The sequence below is a fragment of the Moschus berezovskii genome, chromosome 4 (genome assembly GCF_049115385.1).
Source record: "Moschus berezovskii isolate FMDL1 chromosome 4, NW_MosBer_1.0, whole genome shotgun sequence".
In the NCBI taxonomy this organism is placed as follows: Eukaryota; Metazoa; Chordata; class Mammalia; order Artiodactyla; family Moschidae; genus Moschus; species Moschus berezovskii.
Window position 1 is genome coordinate 70,774,880 of NC_142463.1, and position 18,845 is coordinate 70,793,724.

General features: G+C 40.0%; 2 protein-coding genes and 1 pseudogene across 18 annotated transcripts in view; 1 reads left to right on the top strand and 2 right to left on the bottom strand.

The window, feature by feature from the left end:
* GLMN (glomulin, FKBP associated protein) overlaps positions 1 to 2,440 on the bottom strand; it is a 59,910-nt gene extending 57,470 nt beyond the window's left edge. For 3 of the 4 annotated variants that reach the window (XM_055403556.2, XM_055403555.2, XM_055403554.2), the window contains exons 1-3: positions 2,371 to 2,440; positions 1,402 to 1,464; positions 864 to 989 (exon numbers count right to left, since the gene is read on the bottom strand). In XM_055403556.2, coding sequence (XP_055259531.2) covers positions 864 to 989; positions 1,402 to 1,440 — 165 coding nt within the window. In that variant the 5' untranslated portion in view covers positions 1,441 to 1,464; positions 2,371 to 2,440. Of the gene's footprint in view, positions 1 to 863; positions 990 to 1,401; positions 1,465 to 2,366 lie in introns of all 4 variants that reach the window. The other variant, XM_088835496.1, reaches the window with a different exon arrangement.
* Positions 2,135 to 18,845, top strand: part of RPAP2 (RNA polymerase II associated protein 2) — a 113,142-nt gene continuing 96,431 nt past the window's right edge. For 7 of the 14 annotated variants that reach the window (XR_016037221.1, XR_016037220.1, XM_088835489.1 and 4 more), the window contains exons 1-5: positions 2,136 to 2,608; positions 3,347 to 3,392; positions 8,829 to 8,943; positions 16,690 to 16,788; positions 16,989 to 17,054. Coding sequence is in view for 11 of the 14 variants with exons in the window: in XM_088835489.1 (XP_088691615.1) it covers positions 2,536 to 2,608; positions 3,347 to 3,392; positions 8,829 to 8,943; positions 16,690 to 16,788; positions 16,989 to 17,054 (399 nt within the window). In the remaining 3 variants the exon portion in view is untranslated. Of the gene's footprint in view, positions 2,609 to 3,346; positions 3,393 to 8,828; positions 8,944 to 16,689; positions 16,789 to 16,988; positions 17,055 to 18,845 lie in introns of all 14 variants that reach the window. The other 7 variants (XM_088835492.1, XR_016037219.1, XM_088835494.1 and 4 more) reach the window with 7 other exon arrangements.
* On the bottom strand, positions 12,585 to 14,374 carry LOC148778063 (heterogeneous nuclear ribonucleoprotein A1 pseudogene; annotated as a pseudogene).

An 18,845-nucleotide genomic window follows, 5' to 3' on the forward strand; every position in this document is an offset into this window, starting at 1 on the left:
AAAACAAATGCACTAAATAAAAAGTCCTAATATTTACTAAAAAAATTATAAATAAAAAGAAATAAGCCCTTTGAACTAGTAAGAGATTCTATAACAATGTATGATTAAAAGGTTTTAGTAATCTAAATACAATCAAGGTGCCCTGTATGTAATCCGAGGCCAGCATGACTAGAATGTTATAACAAAGAAAAAAATTTTTTTTTGGTGGAGCCACATGTCATGCCAGAATTTTGTTCCCTGACCAGGGATGGAACCTGTGCCCCCTGCAGAGGAAGCACCCAGTCTTAACCACTGGACTGCCAGGAAGTCCCTACAAAGAAAACTGTATAAATAAATAGGACTATACAGTATGTTCCTTGAAACAAGATGATCCCTTATATAGGAAGTGTGAGGCTGGGATGGGTCCAAAGACAAAATTAGGTGGTGTTATAAACACTGTGTCCCACCTGTTTCTGATCCCAAGAAGATCCTTTCCCATTGTGCAGAATGATTTCTGAGACAATTATAGCTGGATGATATTGGCCAATAAGGTCATCCATCTCTCCCAAAATATTATTTGCATTTTACTTATATTTCAACTGTAACACTTATTCTGGAGAAGCTAAATGAGTTAACAGATATAAACTGTTTGTTCTGCCTCTTTATTGCTAGTTCTTTACATGTTTATATCTTCCACTAGACTGTAAGCACCTTAAAGTATATAATTGATTTTATTCCTTTTTATTTTCCACAGTTTTCTACAGTGGGTATTTATGTTGATTCTTAAATGTTTGCTGAAAAAAATGAATGGATGAATGATAGTATCATGTGGCTATTCTCTTACTAGTAAAGACTGAAAAAGTACATAGAAAGGCTGTACTTACCTTATTCTTTTCATTCTGAATAATTTCTAATAGCTGATCTATGTGCCCTTCATCTATACATCTTTGGCCTGCTAACTGAAACAGGCCAAAATCTTCCTCTTTAAAGTCTTGCTCTTCTAGGATTTGCTGGCAAAAACAAACAAAAAACAAGTATGTTTAGGCAAATGGAAATTCAATAACTACTTGATTTTTCTCTTAAAAATGAAATCCGTTTAAACTCGAAATAAGCTGTACATAAGCATATGTATGAAAATTAGGATTAGGCTAAAAAATACTTTAATAAATCTCCTTGAAATCCACTGTGCCAAAGAAATCTATGATAAGGATCAGTATTAAAAGTGTAAAGATTTCCCCAAGTGACATATCCAATCTGTCTTCTTGCCTTCATGCTATTTATTCATAGGTCAAAAAAAGCAAGGATTAAAGAAGATTAACAATTTGAGTGACTGCAAATGTAATTAAAAATAATCTGTGCTCTTCCCATATTCTGAAAGGTTATTAAATGTCATTAAAAACAAAAACAGAAAAAATTACTTACACATCTCTTTATGATGCACTGTAGTTCCTCCACAGCCATTCCTTATTTTTTCCAGTTTTGATGCTGAAATTTATAATATAAATACACTGTTAACTATCAGTAATACTATGCTGAATTATAAGTTACTTCATTCTGATGAATTATTAATAAATACAATAAAGAAAATGAAAAGTTTTTAAAGCTTAAACTTTTTTTTACTGAAACGTTAGCCTAAGAAATTAAAACAAAAGAACGAAACCTCTTGTTTCATCCTTTAAGATCTTTCGGAGCATAATTTTGAAAGATAAACTGAAGGGGAAAGAAATTCTTTAGTTCATCCCCAAGAGGTAGCACAAATTTACACTATAAGATCTTTTAAGACAGTCTGCCCGCCCCCCTCCCTCCAGCGCCAAAGGTGGGCCTGAAATCAATTCTAATTATCAGGGAGCCTTTTGCTTTTCTTTTTTTTTTTAAAGTCCCACTTGACAGAAATTGGAGTGCAACACCTGGAGGGGATGAAAGCTGGGATGCCTTCCACCCCAAGAGCAACAAGCATTACAGACCCGGGCATCTGCCTGTAACAGATGTACCGCGCCCCGCGCCCCGCCCCCGCGCCCCCCAGATAATCGTGATCGTGAAATCACTGTATCGCGCGAAGACAGGCAACAGGCCGCCCTCAGGGCAACACCGCCCGGCTCCCAGCCCAGCAGTAGAGGCGGGGTTCCGCCGGATCCTCACAGCAGCCGGCGGCAGGGCGAATAAAACCGGCATCCTGCTGCTGCTGCTAAGTCACTTCAGTCGCGTCCGACTCTCTGTGTCTGGTTTCTCTTCAGATCGTATAAACCGGCATCCAAGGGAAGCCATTTCTCCCGGTTCCTGCCTGCGTCGGCCACCGGGCCCCAGACCTCACGGAGGCCTCGTCCGGGTCTTCCGCGGCTCACCTCCCACCGCGAGCCCCGGCTGCCAGGAACCCCGCGTGTACCCACCTACCTGCAGGCCTCTCGCCCCTCTCGCGGCTCTCCGCCGCCGCCGCCGCCGCCTCGCTGCTTCCCGGTCCCGCCCCTCCCGGCCGGCCCCGCCCCGCGCTGCGCGACGGGAGGCGGAGCCTGGGGGGGAAAGACGCCAAGGTCGGTTCCGAAGCTGACGACGCACCCCATGGCCGACTGGGTCCGACCGTGCTCTGTGGGCCGCAAAGGCCGGCGTCCCCGCGCGCCCCGAGACGTCGCAGGTAGGAGGAAGGGCCTGTTCCCAAGTTTGGAACTGAGAATTCGGCCCCGACAGGATTCCAGACGGAGGCACGCGGACGCTCCCGAAAGGCTGCCCCAGGGAAGGAGATCCTCGGGGGCAAGGAGGCCGAGAGCTTTCTACCGCCGAACTCTCGCCTTCTGGGAAAGACCTTCGTCCGAATCCCCGTCTCTTGACGCTAGTCTTCCAAGATTTCCCCCAGAATGGGCTGGCTGTGCTCCAGGGTCTAAGGGAAAGGGCAGGAGAGATCCTGAGAGCCTACAGTCGGGGTCGTCTGAGTGGGCAGGTGACCAGGAGGGCGTTGGAAGGCCCAGTGCAGCTGGCCTTCACCCTAGCACGGGTCCTCCTTGCAGGTGGACTGCCGCAATGGTGCTCTGGATCTCCGAGGGGGTCACACCCCTCTTGACCAGAGAACGAACATTGAGGGGGACGGAGAGAGGTTGCCCCTAGATCTCAGGCTTTCAGGAGTGCTTAATTATGCAACTAGGATAACGGGAAAATTTCAGTCCTGAAAAAGGTACATTTTAACCAAGAAGAATAATTAGCTTGCAAAACCAAATTGGATTCCCTTCTCATTTCATTTGATTTTCACACAGAGTTGGAAGTGAAATATGTGGAGAAGAAGAAAGGATGGTCTACAGTTTATTTGGGCAAGAATCTGTTCTGTAACCTGGTGTTTGTGTACACTTGACCTACTGTTTTTTGTTTCTTTTAATTGTAGCTACTAAGCAGACAAGTGCCTTGAACCAAGAAGATGCTTCTCAAAGGTATGAGAACTACATAGACAGCTGCTTTCACTTATCTGTTCAGTTCAGTTCAGTCGCTCAGTCTTGTCCGACTGTTAGCGACACCATGAATCGCAGCCGGCCAGGCCTCCCTGTCCATCACCAACTCCTGGAGTTCACTCAAACTCATGTCCACAGAGTCAGTGATGCCATCCAGCCATCCCATCCTCTGTCGTCCCCTTCTCCTCCCGCCCCCAATCCCTCCCAGCATCAGGGTCTTTTCCAATGAGTCAACTCTTTGCATGAGGTGGCCAAAGTATTGGAGTTTCAGCTTCAGTATCAGTCCTTCCAATGAACACCCAGGACTGATCTCCTTTAGGATGGACTGGTTGGAAAGCCATGTTCAGTTCACTTATCTGTTAATCACATAGTAATTGAACTATTTGTAAAAAGTGTAATAGGTGCTACCTCAGAGAAAATTAGAAGGGGAAGATCTGGGAAGTACTGTACACTCTCACATAGACTGTTATTTCCCCTACTCTTCCATGCCTTAAGAAAACCAAGTTGACACTTTTAGATTACTGGTGAATGTATGAATATCTGTAGAAAAATGTCAGTGGTCATAAACATTCCTGAATTAACTAGGTACCTTTTTTTCCATCTCTTCACATACTTTCCTTTTTGTTTTATATACCAGACTCCGAGAAACTTTGTTGTTTTTCTTTGTTTACATCATGTCCATATTTTCAGCAAAATATTGTTCTGTACTATTCAGTGGGCAACCTAAAAAGACAACCTTTATCTCCTGGCACAAAAGGTTCTTGGAATAGATGTCATCTTTGAGGATGATGTAGCTATATATATCTATAAGTTATGATTTTATGAAGTATTGGTTTTAATTTACTCATTCTTTCAAGAATTATTTACTGAATGTAAGATATGCTAGATCTTTGTTAGTTCCTATGGATTTTTTAAATTTTAATTGAACTCTAGTTGATTTACAATATTAGTTTCAGATGTACAATGTAGAGATTATTTTTATAGATTATATTTTATTTTAAGTTATTACAAAATAATAACTAAATTTCCCTGTGCTATACAATACTTCCTTGCTGCTTATTTATTGTATACATAGTTTGTATCTCTTAATCCCTTACCCTACTCTTGCCCTTCTCCCTGCTGTTTCCCCACTGGTAACCACTGATTTGTCCTCTATATAAGTGATCTCAGAATATTTGTCTTTCTCTGAGTTACTTCACTAAGCATAATATCCTCTATGTACATCCACGCTGTCACAAATTGCAGAATTTCATTCTTTTTTATGGCTGAGTAGTATTCCATGGCATGTGTAAACTACATCATCTTTATCCATTCGTCTGTTGATGGACACTTATATTGCTTCTGTATCTTGGCAATTATAAATTATGCTTCTATGAACATTGACTTGCATGTGTCTTTTCAAACTAGTGTTGTAATTTTCTTCACATATATACGCAGGAGTGAAGTTGCTGGATCATATGGTAGTTTTTAGTTTTTTAGGGAACCTCTATACTGTTTTCCATAGTGGCTGCACCAATTTACATTCCCACTAACAGTAGGAGGATTCCCTTTTCTCCACATCCTCCTCAACATTTGTTATTTGTAGACTTTTAAATGATAGCCTTTTTGACAGATGTGAGGTGATATCTCATTTTGTGGTTTGATTTACGTTTCTCTGATGATTAGCGATGTTGAGCATTTTTTCATGTGCCTGTTGGCCATCTATACATCCTTGGGAAAGTGTCCTGTTTCTTCTGCCCAGTTTTTAATTGGATTGTTTTTTTGATATTGAATTGTGTGAGCTGTTTATATATTTTGGATATTAACCTCTAATTGGTCATATCGTTTGCAAATATTTTTTCCCTGTCAGTAGATTGTCTTCATTTGTTGATGGTTTCCTTTTGTTTGCAAAAGTTTTTAAGTATAATTAGGTCCTTCCTGTTTGTTTATATTTGCTCCTTTCCTTCACCTTGGGAGGCAGATTTTTTTATAATTGCTAAGATCTATGTCAAAGGCTGTTCTGCCCTTTTTCTCTTTTGGGAGTTTTTCAGTTTGAGAGGCCCTGAAGATATGATTTTGAACAGTATAGACACTGTTCCTGTCTGTAGAACAGAGAAATACCAATTAAATTATCACAGATAAATACATAATTGCAAATGAAAAGACTGTGATAGAGGAACTAAAACAGGAGAGGTTGGCAGAAAGGGTGGTATGTTTTCAGGGAAATGCTTCTCTGAGAAAGTAATAATTAAACTGACTGGAAGGCTAGGTAGGCATTTAACAGAGTAGTGAGGAGAGACCTCCAGCCAGAAGCACCGATATATGTGACAAGAAAAAATTTGGTCATTTAAAGAAAGGAGAGATGCCCAAGGTTGTGTGAAGCATTCTGAGCAAAGGAAGAAAGGAGTGTAGGAATAAGTTAGAGGCAGGGTTGCATTCAAACAGTACCAGTAGGTTAGGGTGAGAAATTCAGATTTTCTAAGTGCAAACAAAACTTCAAGTAATAAAGTAATAGAATTTAAGTTTCAAAAGTGTTAAGGTGTTAGGGATAATGATCATTTGGGAGTGGAGAAATCAGATGGAATTTGAGATCTGTTTTCCTGTGGAGCAGAATGACTATACTTGGCTTTAGAAAATAATACAACTGTAAAGTTTAGTTGATAATAGTAATTTTCAGCTCTCTTCAACATGGATCTGACTACACGCCTGAGGAGATTATCTTTTATTCTAAGTACTACGATGTGAAGAATATAGATAAGCTGAAATGTATTTCAAACAGATCACCCAGGGTGATGAAACAATTAAAAATCCTTGAAGTTACCCAGCTAGGTGTTGAGAGAAGTGATCCTTCATGAATTTATTCCAACTGAAAAATACTTCTACATTCAATCCAGCTGAAGAGTATTAAGCCAGAAATTAAAGAGCTTTGTGAAAATATAAAACTATTCTGTAATTCACACTGAAGTTTACATTTAAAAATATGTTAACGTATAATGGATATATTACTATTAAATGAGTTCATGAGTGCTTGAAATTTTTCTCACCTTTAATCCCAGTATGGTAACTATCAACAGATACAATCTGCATAAACAAAAACTAAGATTATAAAGGACCACTGATGCCCAGAAGTTTGAGAACCACTGCTGTAGACCACATCACATGTTGTCATGTGGGATAGAAGGGAGCTCTGAGACAGGGCTGTCCATGGGAAACAGCTGTAGATATTCATCTGTTCAGAGGAGTCTGCTGTTCCCTGCAGGTTGAGGTAATTAACTCCTTAAGTCAGCAACTCCTAATGCACATTCTATTCTGATCTTAGTAAATGACATAGCTTTTATTGGTAAGCAGCAAAATAAGAAAAATAATGTTTTTCATAAAGCTAAATATGTTCCGTCTATGGGGTCACACAGAGTCGGACACGACTGAAGTGACTTAGCAGCAGCAGCAAATATATTCAGTACAAAGAATTTTTGTACTGCACAGAAAACTTTTTTCAGTACAAAGAATATTTAATCTGTGTCCATGTCCTTTTTAACATTTTTGATGTAAGATTGGTCTTTATGAAATGGTGGGAGAACAAGTGTTAATTGCAAGTTTCTTCTTTGTAGGGAAAGAGCAGATTAACCAAAGTGGTGGTGGTCAGGCTCTCTTGCCCCAGGGCATCTCACTCTGACCCCAGGGTTTGTAAATGCATGGTCTTGTAACAGCTGAGATAACTTACAGCACCGTAAGATAACTTACAGCACTGTACCCACTTGGCCACAGGCCGCTTTTGTTCTGTAAACATATATGAGCTCCACCTGAAGAGCTTTTTGGCTGCCTTAGGGCTGTGTCCACTGGGTTAGTCATGAAAGGAGAGAATGCAGTGTATCTGCTGCTACAGCTGTTGTTGCAGTCAGGAGAGAATAAATGTGTCTTTACTTACTATGACTCCTTGAGTTTTATTCCAGCTTTCCGGCTAGCACCTTGCCTACCCTGGGTTTAGCGAACAGTGTGAACAGTGAGACATTCTTATTTTAATGTCCCTATTTGTCCCTAGCTGGCAGTCTTGTGTCAGTTCTCCAAATTGTTTTTGTAAAACATATTGCTCCAGGCAAGAAATTAGATGCTAAAGTCTTGGCAGTCAGTAAAGGTAGGGAGAAAAGGTGAGAACATTCTCCATTCAGTTCAGTCACTGAATCATGTCTGACTCTTTGAGACCCCATGGACTGCAGCGTGCCAGGCTTCCCTGTCCATCACCAACTCCCGGAGCTTGCTCAAACTCATGTCCACTGAGTCGGTGACGCCATTCAGCCATCTCATCCTCTGTCCTCCCCTTCTCCTCCCACCTTCAGTCTTTCCCAGCATCAGGATCTTTTCCAGTGAGTCCATTCTTTGCATCATGTGGCCAAAGTATTGGAGCTTCAGCATCAGTCCTTGCAATGAATCAGGACTGAGTACATTCTAGGTCCAGATATGAGAGCAGTCAAGGTCCAGGATGGCAGCAGGGTTGTTCTGGTGGGCGAGTAGAAACTAGTGTCGCAGACAAGTCACCGAGATAGTTGGTATCTTTGTTCCTACGGTACTGGTTCTCAGCCCTGTTACACACCAGGTTTATCTGGAGCACCTTTAAGAAAACACCATTAATAAGGGCCCATCCGCAAAGATTCTTATTTAGTTAGCCTACAGTGGGACCTGAGCATGGTATCTTTTTTAAAAAAGGTCTCATCAGATGATCCTAAACTGTGGCTGGAATTGAGGACCACTGTCCTAAGACCATTTTTTGATCAGATAGCCTCTGCTTTTATATTCATGATGTGTGGGACCCACAGAGGCTGACAGATTTTCACTGGTGCCTCCTCGATTGTTGTTTTCCTGAACCATATAGTCATACTGGTATAGTTATTTAGTAAGACTTTACAACAAAAGTAAGTAAATACTTCTTTGCAAATATGACTCTGTCCTGTTAAACCAGGCTGGCCATTTAGTTAACATTTGAGAATTAGCACAAAGAAATTTGTGTTTAAGAGAACAACCAGAATCATATTTTTCCTCTCCATTCCCTTCTGATTTGTAATGATTTCAAGGGAAAAGCCTCCATTTTTAGGTAAAAACCTCAGAAGAATGATAGAGAATGATAGATTATCATTTCAATAATGATAGAGTCTTAACTGGCAAAAAAAGATTTCCTCCCATTTTCTTTTCTATTGGATACTCTATAAATTCTTCCTTGTTCTCTGAGCCCTGGAAGTCAAATAATCCTGTTATGACAGACGTCAATAACAAGTAGCTTGTTTCCCTTTTGAAAAATATTGGATCAAAAGAAACAGCATTTAAAAATATACATTTAACCTTAATAGCAAAATGGTACACTGTTAGAGTTTAATTTTAAAATGTAGAAAATTGGCTATGCTAAAACTTAAGTAGAATAATTTAAATACCTTTTTTTTTTAATTTTAGGAAAGCAGAACTAGAAGCAGCTGTCAGAAAGAAGATTGAGTTTGAAAGAAAAGCTCTACGTATTGTGGAACAGCTGTTAGAAGAGAATGTTTCAGAAGAATTCCTAAGGGAGTGTGTATGTATTGATAAATTATTACTTCTGTAGTATGTTGTTGTTTTGTTCAGTGGCTGAGTCAGTCATGTTGGAGTCTTTGCGACCCCATGTACAATAGCACTCCAGGCTTCCCTATCCTTCACTATCTCCTGCAGTTTGCTCAAACTCATGTCCATTGAGTCAATGATACTGTCTAACCAACTCATCCTCTGCCTTCCTCTTTTCGTTTTGCCTTCCATCTTTCATAGTGTTAGGGTCTCTTATAATGAATCGGCCCTTCACTTCAGGTGGACAAAGTATTAGAGCTTTAGCATCAGTCTTTCCAGTGAATACTCAGGGTTGATTTCCTTTAGGATTGACTGGTTCCATCTCCTTGCAGTCCAAGGGACTCTAGGAGTCTTCTTCAGCACCAGAATTCAGAAGCATCAATTCTGTGGCACTCAGCTTTCTTTATGGTCCAACTCTCACATCCATACATGACTACTGGAAAAACCATAGCTTTTACTATATATGGACCTTTGTTGGCCATGTGGTGTCTCTGCTTTTTAACAATGCTGTCCAGGTTGGTCATAGCTTTTCTTCCAAGGAACAAGCATCTGAATTTCATGGCTGCAGTCACCATCTTCAGTGATATGCCATTTTTTCCCTGTCTGTTTGCATGAAGTGATGGGATTGGATGCCATTATCTTAGATTTTTGAATGTTGAGTTTTAAACCAGCTTTTTCACTGTCCTCCCTCACCCTCATCAAGCAGCTCTTTAGTTTCTCTTTGCTTTCTGCCATTAGGGTGGTATCATCTGCATATCTAGATTATTGACATTTCTCCCAGCAATCTTAATTCCAACTTGTGCTTCATCCAGCCTGGCATATTGCATGATGTGCTCTGCATATGTTAATTAAGCAGAGTGACAATATACAGCCTGAACATACTCCTTTCCTAGTTTTGGGCCAGTCCATTGGTTCCATGTTTGGTTCCAACTATTGCTTCTTGACCTGCATACACATGTTTCTCAGGAGGCAGGTAAGGTGGTCTGGTATTCCCATCTCTTGAAGATTTTTCCACAGTTTGTTGTGATCCACACAGTCAAAGGCTTTATTGTAGTCAATGCAATAGAAGTAGATGTTTTTCTGGAATTCTCTTGCCTTTTCTATGATCCAGTGAATTGTTGGCAATTTGATCTCTGTTCCTCTGCCATTTCTAAACCCAGCTTTTATATCTGGAAGTTATCAGTTCATGTACTGTTGAAGCCTAGCTTGAAAGATTTTGAGCATTACCTTACAAGGGTGTGAAATAAGCACAATTGTATGTTAGTTTGAATATTCTTTGGCATTGCCCTTCTATGGGATTGGAACGAAAATTGACCTTTTCCAGCCTGTGGCCACTGCTGAATTTTCCAAATTTGCTGACATATTGAGTGTAGCACTTTAACAGCCTCATCTTTTAGGATTTGAAATAGCTGGAATTCCATCATTTCCACTTGCTTTGTTTGTAGTAATGCTTCCTAAGGCCCACTTGACTTCACACTCTAGGATGTCAGGCTCTGGGTGAGTGATCACATCATCGTGATTATCTGGATCATTAAGAGCTTTTTTATATAGTTCTGTGTATTCTTGCTACCTCTTTTTAACCTTTTCCATTTCTATTAGGTCTTTGCTGTGTCTCTCCTAAAGTACTCATCTTTGCATGAAGTGTTCCCTTGGTATCTCCAATTTTCCTGAAGAGATCTCTAATCTTTCCTATTCTACTGTTTTCCTCTATTTCTTTGCATTGTTCATTTAAGAAAGCTTTCTTATTTGCTATTCTCTGGAACTCTGCAATCAGTTGGGTGTGTCTTTCCCTTTCTCCTTTGCCTTTTGCTTCACTTCTTTTCTCAGCTGTTTGGAAGGCCTCCTCAGACAACCACTTTGCCTTCTTGACATTTCTTTTTCTTTGGCATGGTTTTGGTCACTGTCTCCTGTACAGTGTTACAAACCTCTGTCCATAGTTCTTCAGACACCCTTATCAGATCTAATCCATTGAACCTATTTGTCACTTCCACTGTATAATCATAAGGGTTTTGATATAGGTCATACCTGAATGGCCGAGTGGTTTTCCCTGCTTTCTTCAGTTTAAGTCTGAATTTTACAATAAGGAGTTCATGATATGAGCCACAGTCAGCTCCCAGTCTTGTTTTTGTTGACTGTATAGAGCCTCTCCATCTTTGGCTGCAAAGAATATCGTCAGTCTGATTTCAGTATTGACTATCTGGCGATGTCCATGTGTAGAGCTGTCTCTTGTGTTTTGGAAGAGGATATTTGCTATGACCAGTGTATTCTCACAAAAACTCTGTGAGCTTTTGCCCTGCTTCATTCTGTACTGCAGGGCCAAACTTGCTAGATATTTTAGGTATCTCTTGAATTCCTGCTTGTGCATTCAAATCCCCTATGATGAAAAGGACATAGTTTTTTGGTGTTAGTTTTAGAATGTCTTATAGGTCTTCATAGAACATTCACCTTCAGTGTCAGTGGTTGGGGCATAGACTTGGATTACTGTGTTGTTGAATGATTTGTCTTGGAAACAAACCAAGATCATTCTCTCATTTTTGAGATTGCACCCAAGTACTGCATTTCAGACTCTCTTGTTGACTATGAGGGATACTCTATTTCTTCTAAGGGATTCTTGTGCACCATAGTAGACATAATGGTCATCTGAATTAAATTCACCCATTCCTGTCCATCATCACCTGTCCATGATTCCTAAGATGTCAGTGTTCACTCTTGCCATCTCCTGGTTGACCACATCTAATTTGCCTTGATTCATGGACCTAATATTCCAGGTTCCTTGCAGTATTGTTCTGTATAGCATCAGACTATACACCACCAGACACATCCACAGCTAGGAGACGTTTCCACCTCAGTCCAGCCTCTTCATTCTTTCTGGAACTGCTTCTCCAGTAACATAATGGACACCTACTGACCTTGGGGGCTCATCTTTCAGTGAAATACCTTTTTGCCTTTTCATACTGTTCATGGGGTTCTCAAGGCAAGAACGCTGAAGTGGTTTGCCACCAGCTTCCCTGGTGGCTCAGACAGTGAAGAAATAGTCTACAGTGCAGGAGACCTCAGTTTGATCCCTGGGTAGGGAAGATCCCCTGAAGAAGGAAATGACTACCTACTCCAGTATGTTTTCCTGGAGAATCCCATGGACAGAAGAGCCTAGTGGGCTATAGTCCATGGGGTCACAAAGCATCAGACATGACTGAGAGACTAACACTTTTGTAGTATAAAGTCTTTAAATCTGTGTAACATGAAACTTCCTTGCATTATTGAAGTCTTTGAATTTGTTGTCAGTCACACGCTATATAATTTGTGCATTTAAAGATAACCAACTATTACTATTATGCATTCTTTGTTTTATGTTATTTTTTTTAAAAAAGACATTTATTCAGCATCATGATCAGACTATTACATTTAGCAATCAACAGCAGGGGTGCAAAAAAAAAAAATCTACATTAAAACCCCTTATTGGAATGCTTTACACTTTCCACAGAACAGAAACTAAAATAACCTGTTATACAATTAGTCACAAGTACAGTCCTCGAGTTTTTTGCCTATACACATGAGTATTGTCTAAAACATGTCTTCTTGTAGCAGCTAGGCCCTGCCACGATTGTGCTTGGCTGAGTTCACAAATCTGTTGTAACCTGTAGCTTCCCTGTCACTTCTCTGGCTCTCCTCTCCTGCTAAGCTTTGTTTCCTGGCAGTAATTAAAACCTTCTGCCACTGCCATAGCTACTGCTGCTGCTGGAACCACCATAGCCACCTTGGTTTCGTGGTTTGGCAAAGTATTGACTTCCACCACCATAGGGGCCAGAACTTCTGCCTCCAAAGTTTCCTCCTTTCATGGGTCCAAAATTTGAAGATTGATTGTTGTAATTGCCAAAATCATAGTAGCTTCCACCAGCACTGCCAAAGCCACCTCCGCCTCCACCATTGTTATAGCTGTCATAGCTGCCACTCCCGCCATAGACACTGCCCTGGTTTCCATAACCTTAATCCACCACTTCCATAGCCTCTGCTTCCTCCAGAGTAACCAGGGCCGCCTCCTCCATAACCACCGTCATTACCAAATCCATTATAGCCATCCCCACTGCCACCATATTCACCACCACCAAGGCTGCCACCAAAGCCACCTCGACCACTGAAGTTTCCTCCACGAACAAAGTTGTCATTCCCACTGAAACCACCTGCATGACTGCCACCAATGTTTCCAGAACCACTTCAGCCTCTCTGGCTGGATGAAGCACTAGCCATCTCTTGCTTCAGTTCAGTTCAGTTCAGTCACTCAGTCATATCCGACTCTTTGCGACCCCATGAATCACAGCATGCCAGGCCTCCCTGTCCATCACCAACTCCCAGAGTTCACTCAAACTCATGTCCATCGAGTCGGTGATGCCATCCAGCCATCTCATTCTCTGTCGTCCCCGTCTCCTCCCACCCCCAATCCCTCCCAGCATCAGACTCTTTTCCAGTGAGTCAACTTGTCGCATGAGGTGGCCAAAGTATTGGAGTTTCAGCCTCAGCATCAGTCCTTCCAATGAACACCCAGGACTGATCTCCTTTAGAATGCACTGGTTGGATCTCCTTGCAGTGCAAGGGACTCTCAAGAGTCTTCTCCAACACCACAGTTCAAAAGCATCAATTCTTCGGCGATCAGCTTTCTTCACAGTCCAACTCTCACATCCATACATGACCACGGGAAAAACCATAGCCTTGACTAGACGGACCTTTGTTGGCAAAGTAATGTCTCTGCTTTTTAATATACTATCAAGGTTGGTCATAACTGTCCTTCCAAGGAGTAAGCGTCTTTTAATTTCCTGGCTGCAATCAGCATCTGCAGTGATTTTAGAGCCCAAAAAAATAAAGTCTGACGCTTAGACAGGGCTTTTCTCACTTCACAATTGTGGCCATTCACAGTGTGGTATTTCTGAATGACAGTCTTGTCTATGGAGTCATGGTCATCTAAGGTTACAAAAGCAAAGCCTCTCTTTTTGCCACTGCCTCGGTCAGTCATGATTTCAGTTACTTCAGTTTTCCCATACTGTTCAAAATAATCTCTCAGGTGATGTTCTTCAGTGTCTTCTTTAATGCCACCAACAAAAATCTTTTTCATAGGTAAGTGGGCACCAGGTCTTTGAGAATCTTCTCTTGAGACGGCACTCTTTGGTTCCACAACTCTTCTGTCCACCTTGTGTGGCCTTGCATTCATGGCCACATCCACCTCCTCCACCGTGGCGTATGTGACAAACCCGAAGCCTCTGGAGCACTTGGTGTTTGAATCCCTCATTTCCACACAGTCTGTGAGCATTCCCCATTGCTCAAAATGGCTCCTCAGACTCATCGGTTGTTTCAAAGCTCAGTCCTCTGATGAAGAGCTTCCGCAGCTGTTTGGGCTCTTTGCTGCTGCTAAGTCACTTCAGTCGTGTCCGACTCTGTGTGACCCCATAGACGGAAGCCCACCAGGCTCCCCCGTCCCTGGGATTCTCCAGGCAAGAACACTGGAGTGGGTTGCCATTTCCTTCTCCAATGTGTGAAAGTGAAAAGTGAAAGTGAAGTCACTCGGTCATGTCTGACTCGTAGCGACCCCACGGACTGCAGCCTACCAGGCTCCTCCATCCATGGGATTTTCTAGGCAAGAGTACTGGAGTGGCCTGCCATTGCCTTCTCCGGTTCGGGCTCTTTCAGTTCAGTTCAGTTCAGTCGCTCAGTCGTGTCCGACTCTTTGCGACCCCATGAATCACAGCATGCCAGGCCTCCCTGTCCATCACCAACTCCCGGAGTTCACTCAGACTCATGTCCATCGAGTCGGTGATTCCATCCAACCATCTCATTCTCTGTCGTCCCCATCTCCTCCCACCTCCAATCCCTCCCAGCATCAGACTGTCAAATATCACTTTAGGAGACTCTAATTTAGATGTGACGGCACTGGAGGTGGGGAAGACTTCAACGATGCTTTCTCGGCAGTGTCCATGGGCAGAAATGCGCATTCTTTGTTTTATAATGACTTTAAAATGTACTTGAGAGAGGTAACATGCATATTTTATCCCTTAATAGTAGTTCTTTTAACCAGTCTGCTAATCTCACTCGATTTTCATTGCTTTGCACTGCTGATTGCCATGTCATTTTTCATAGGCTGTATGTTGTCCTGTTTTAGTAATAGAAAATCATTATTTCTGTTAATGTAATTTCATTCATTTTGATATTTTAAAAACATGAGATATAGACCCCCCATGGTTTAATCAACATATAACAAGAATTATCATTTGCATTAAAAATTTTTTTGTTTCCATTAATGGCTTTATTGCATTAAAAAGTTGAAATGTGTGATATATCCTCATAATCCTTATGAGAAAAAAGAAATGGAAAATTAAAGCTAGAGCTTTTATTGTAGAAATAATTCTTAGTGTGGCTCAGAAATTTTCCTAAACAAGAGGAATATAAATATGACAATGTTTAAATTGATATGGGTAACTGCATCAGAATCTCCATACTTGATGACTCTAAAGACAAACCAGAAATGTTGGTTTGTCTCAAGAACTGAGGTTTGTTGTTTTTTGCTTTTTATTGAAGTTCCGTTAGTTTACAATGTAATGTTAGTTTCTGGTGTACAACAAAGTGTTCAGTTATACTTGTATGTGTGTGCACATGCATGCTTAGTCAATCATGTCTGACTCTGCTATAGTTCCTTGTGCTTTCCAGTAGGGCCTTGTTTGTTTATTTTTTACATAATATATATATCATTTATATCTGTAATTGGCACCCTTTCTAGCCACTCACTGCCACTCTTCCCATCATTACTGCTTTCCCCAGTTCCATACTCCATTCCTCTAAGCTGTTGCCTAACTCATGGAGAACACAGCAGACACCTGGATTTTTTTCTCTGCTGCACTTCCTTGCTCACCCTGTCACTTAGCGTACTTAGCCTCGCCTTTACTCCTTCTCATCAGAAGAGGGGACATTCTTCTTTGCCTTGACCCATCTTTCCACCTATTTGCCAACTACATCTTCTTCCTCCTCTTCTGAGACCTTACTTCATCACTCTCTCTCGTGCCTTTAAACATTCCCCTCCAGCCTACTGACATAGCCAACGCATCATTCTGGGTGGTAGATCTGGGATTATTTGAACAAGAAAATGTCAAAGAAAAATATTTGGTGTTAGCTCATAACTGTCACCTCACTGTTCTGTTTTTTCAGAAGATGGAAGATTTTGCACAAAAATTTGTTCAGAAATCACAATGACACCTTTAATATACTTTGTTTATAAGACTGTGCTTTCAGAAATAGATAAAATTGTATATAATTCTATTTTGTTTAGTTTTGAGTAACACTTTTAAAAATAAATATACTATTAATATTTTCCTTTGGTATAGCAGTCAGAATAGCATCACCTCTTCCTCTTGTCTCCGGATTGTTTCATGAATTATATAATCTACAAAGATGCATAGTTTACTGTGGCAGAAATTGGGGGGTTTTTATGGGTTTGTGTTTTTTTAAATAATAACTTATATTTTCTAAGTACTTAGAATGTGTCTAGAAGCACTTTTCTAAGTGCTTTTCCTTTATTTTCTCCTCTGATTCTGTCAAATCTATGAGATCGGTACATCAGACCTATGATATAGGTACTTTTATGAGCCCTGTGTTTTCATATGAGATCAATGAGGCCAAAGAGCTGATAAATAAGCTTTTTGAATAATCTGGTGGAGTAAGTGCCCCTCTCATTTCGTTGTAGGGGAAATTCATCACACCTGCTCACTATAGTGATGTCGTGGATGAGCGTTCTATTATCAAACTCTGTGGCTATCCTTTATGTCAGAACAAGCTAGGAATTGTAAGTAACTTTTTTTTTAACATGTATACTTTTAACTTTCATATTTAGCAAAATACCGTGTGAAAAGAACAATAAAACTGAGGTCATGAACTAATGATGTGGGTTAGCCAAAGATACAATATGTAGATGACTTAATGTTAACCATAAAGTTCATGTTTATTACTTGAATTCTATTGTACGCTATACTTTCTTTTCTTTAGGTACCAAAACAGAAATATAAAATTTCTACCAAAACTAATAAAGTCTATGATATTACTGAAAGAAAGGTAAGTTTAAAGATTATTATCAATGTGGGAGTTAATATTTAATATTATACTAAGTGGAATTCTAAAAATATCTTTAAAATCTTGCCTTTTAGAAAATGACTACGTTAAAAGTTTTTCATTTATAAATATTTATAGTGTTAAAAAATTTTTTTGCTTACACTTTAGTTAGTATGTGAACATTTAAAAATTGCATATTGGCATGAATTCAGGTGAGTGAATCATAGAACAGAATAGAGAGCCAGAAACAGACTCATACTAATGTGGACACTGAACATAAAACATCAGGAGTATTTTAGATCAGTGGAGAGAGGATTGGTTTTTTAATAAATTATACAAGCCCAATTATCCATACAGAAAAATGAAAACTGATAGCTATTAGAGTGTGTATACAAAGATCAATTATTAGGTAAATTAAGAACCTAAATGTAAAAAAATACATTTTTAGAACTTGGGTTGGAGAGAATTTATTAAGTAAGATAGAAAGTTATAGACCATAGAGGAAAAACAGATAAATTTTTCTACATTAAAATAGAAAACATTGAAACATCATTAGAAATTTCTAAAACAAGAGTGAAAAGATAAGCTATAAATCAGGAGTTATATTTCTCACATATAATTGACCACAGATTCATACTTCTGGTCAAATAAATACTGACACAACCTTTCTGAGAAACTGTTTGGCAAAATCAAATTTGTTAAAGTCATATTTACACATTCTTTGTGACCATTCTATTCTTTGGTATAAACTCCTTATTGCTTAACCTGTGTACACAAGTACATATGTGTATGAACATTCCTCGTGCTTAGTTGCTCAGACACGTCCGACTCTTGCGACCCCTTGGACTGTAGCCTGCTGCTTGGTTGCTCAGATGTGTATGGCTCTTTTGCGACCCCATAGACTGTAACCTGCCAGGCTTCTCTATCCATGGGATATTCCAGGCAAGAATACTCGGATGGGTTGCCATTCATCCTCCAGGGGATCTTCCTGACCCAGGGATGGAACCTGGGTCTCTTGCATTGCAGGCAGATTCTTTACCATCAGAACTACCAGGGACGCCCATGAATGTTCCTAGTAGGATAAACAAAATATGGTACATATTCAGTACATAAAATAGAATGCTATTTAGCCTTCAAAAGAAAGGAAATTCTGACACAGCTACAACTGAATGAATTTTGAAGACATTGTTCTGAGATAAGCCAGTACAAAAGGAAAATAGTCTGATTCTACTTATGTAACATAACTGAGAGTAGTCAGATTTATGGAGACAGAAAGTAGAATGGTTTTTGTCACAGGAGGAGGAAATGGGAAGTTATAGTTTAATCAGTGTGGAGTCTCAGTTTTGTAAGATGAAAAGAGTTCTGGAGATGGATGATGGTGATAGTTGCAAAATAGTAAGAAGGTACTTAAAGCCACTGAACTGAACACTTAAAAATGTGTAGGATGATGAATTTTGTGTATCATACCACAATTTTTTTTAATGTAAAAACTGTAATTAAAAAAGGTTCATGTAACATGGTAATGATAACAAAAAATAACAACTCATTGTCCTTAAACAGTAACTAAAAGGTAGTAATACTTAGGCAAATGTAATACACAGTGTAAATGCATATGCTATAGCTAAATAAATGACTCTGAAAAACATGATGTGGAACAGAATACAAGAATACATAATAATATTCCATTTAGACAAACTTTAAAAATAAGCAAAACCAAGTGTCAATAGCAGGACTGAAAGAAAGCAAGGGAATGAGTAACACATAATTTATGATAGTGATTATCTCTGGGGAATA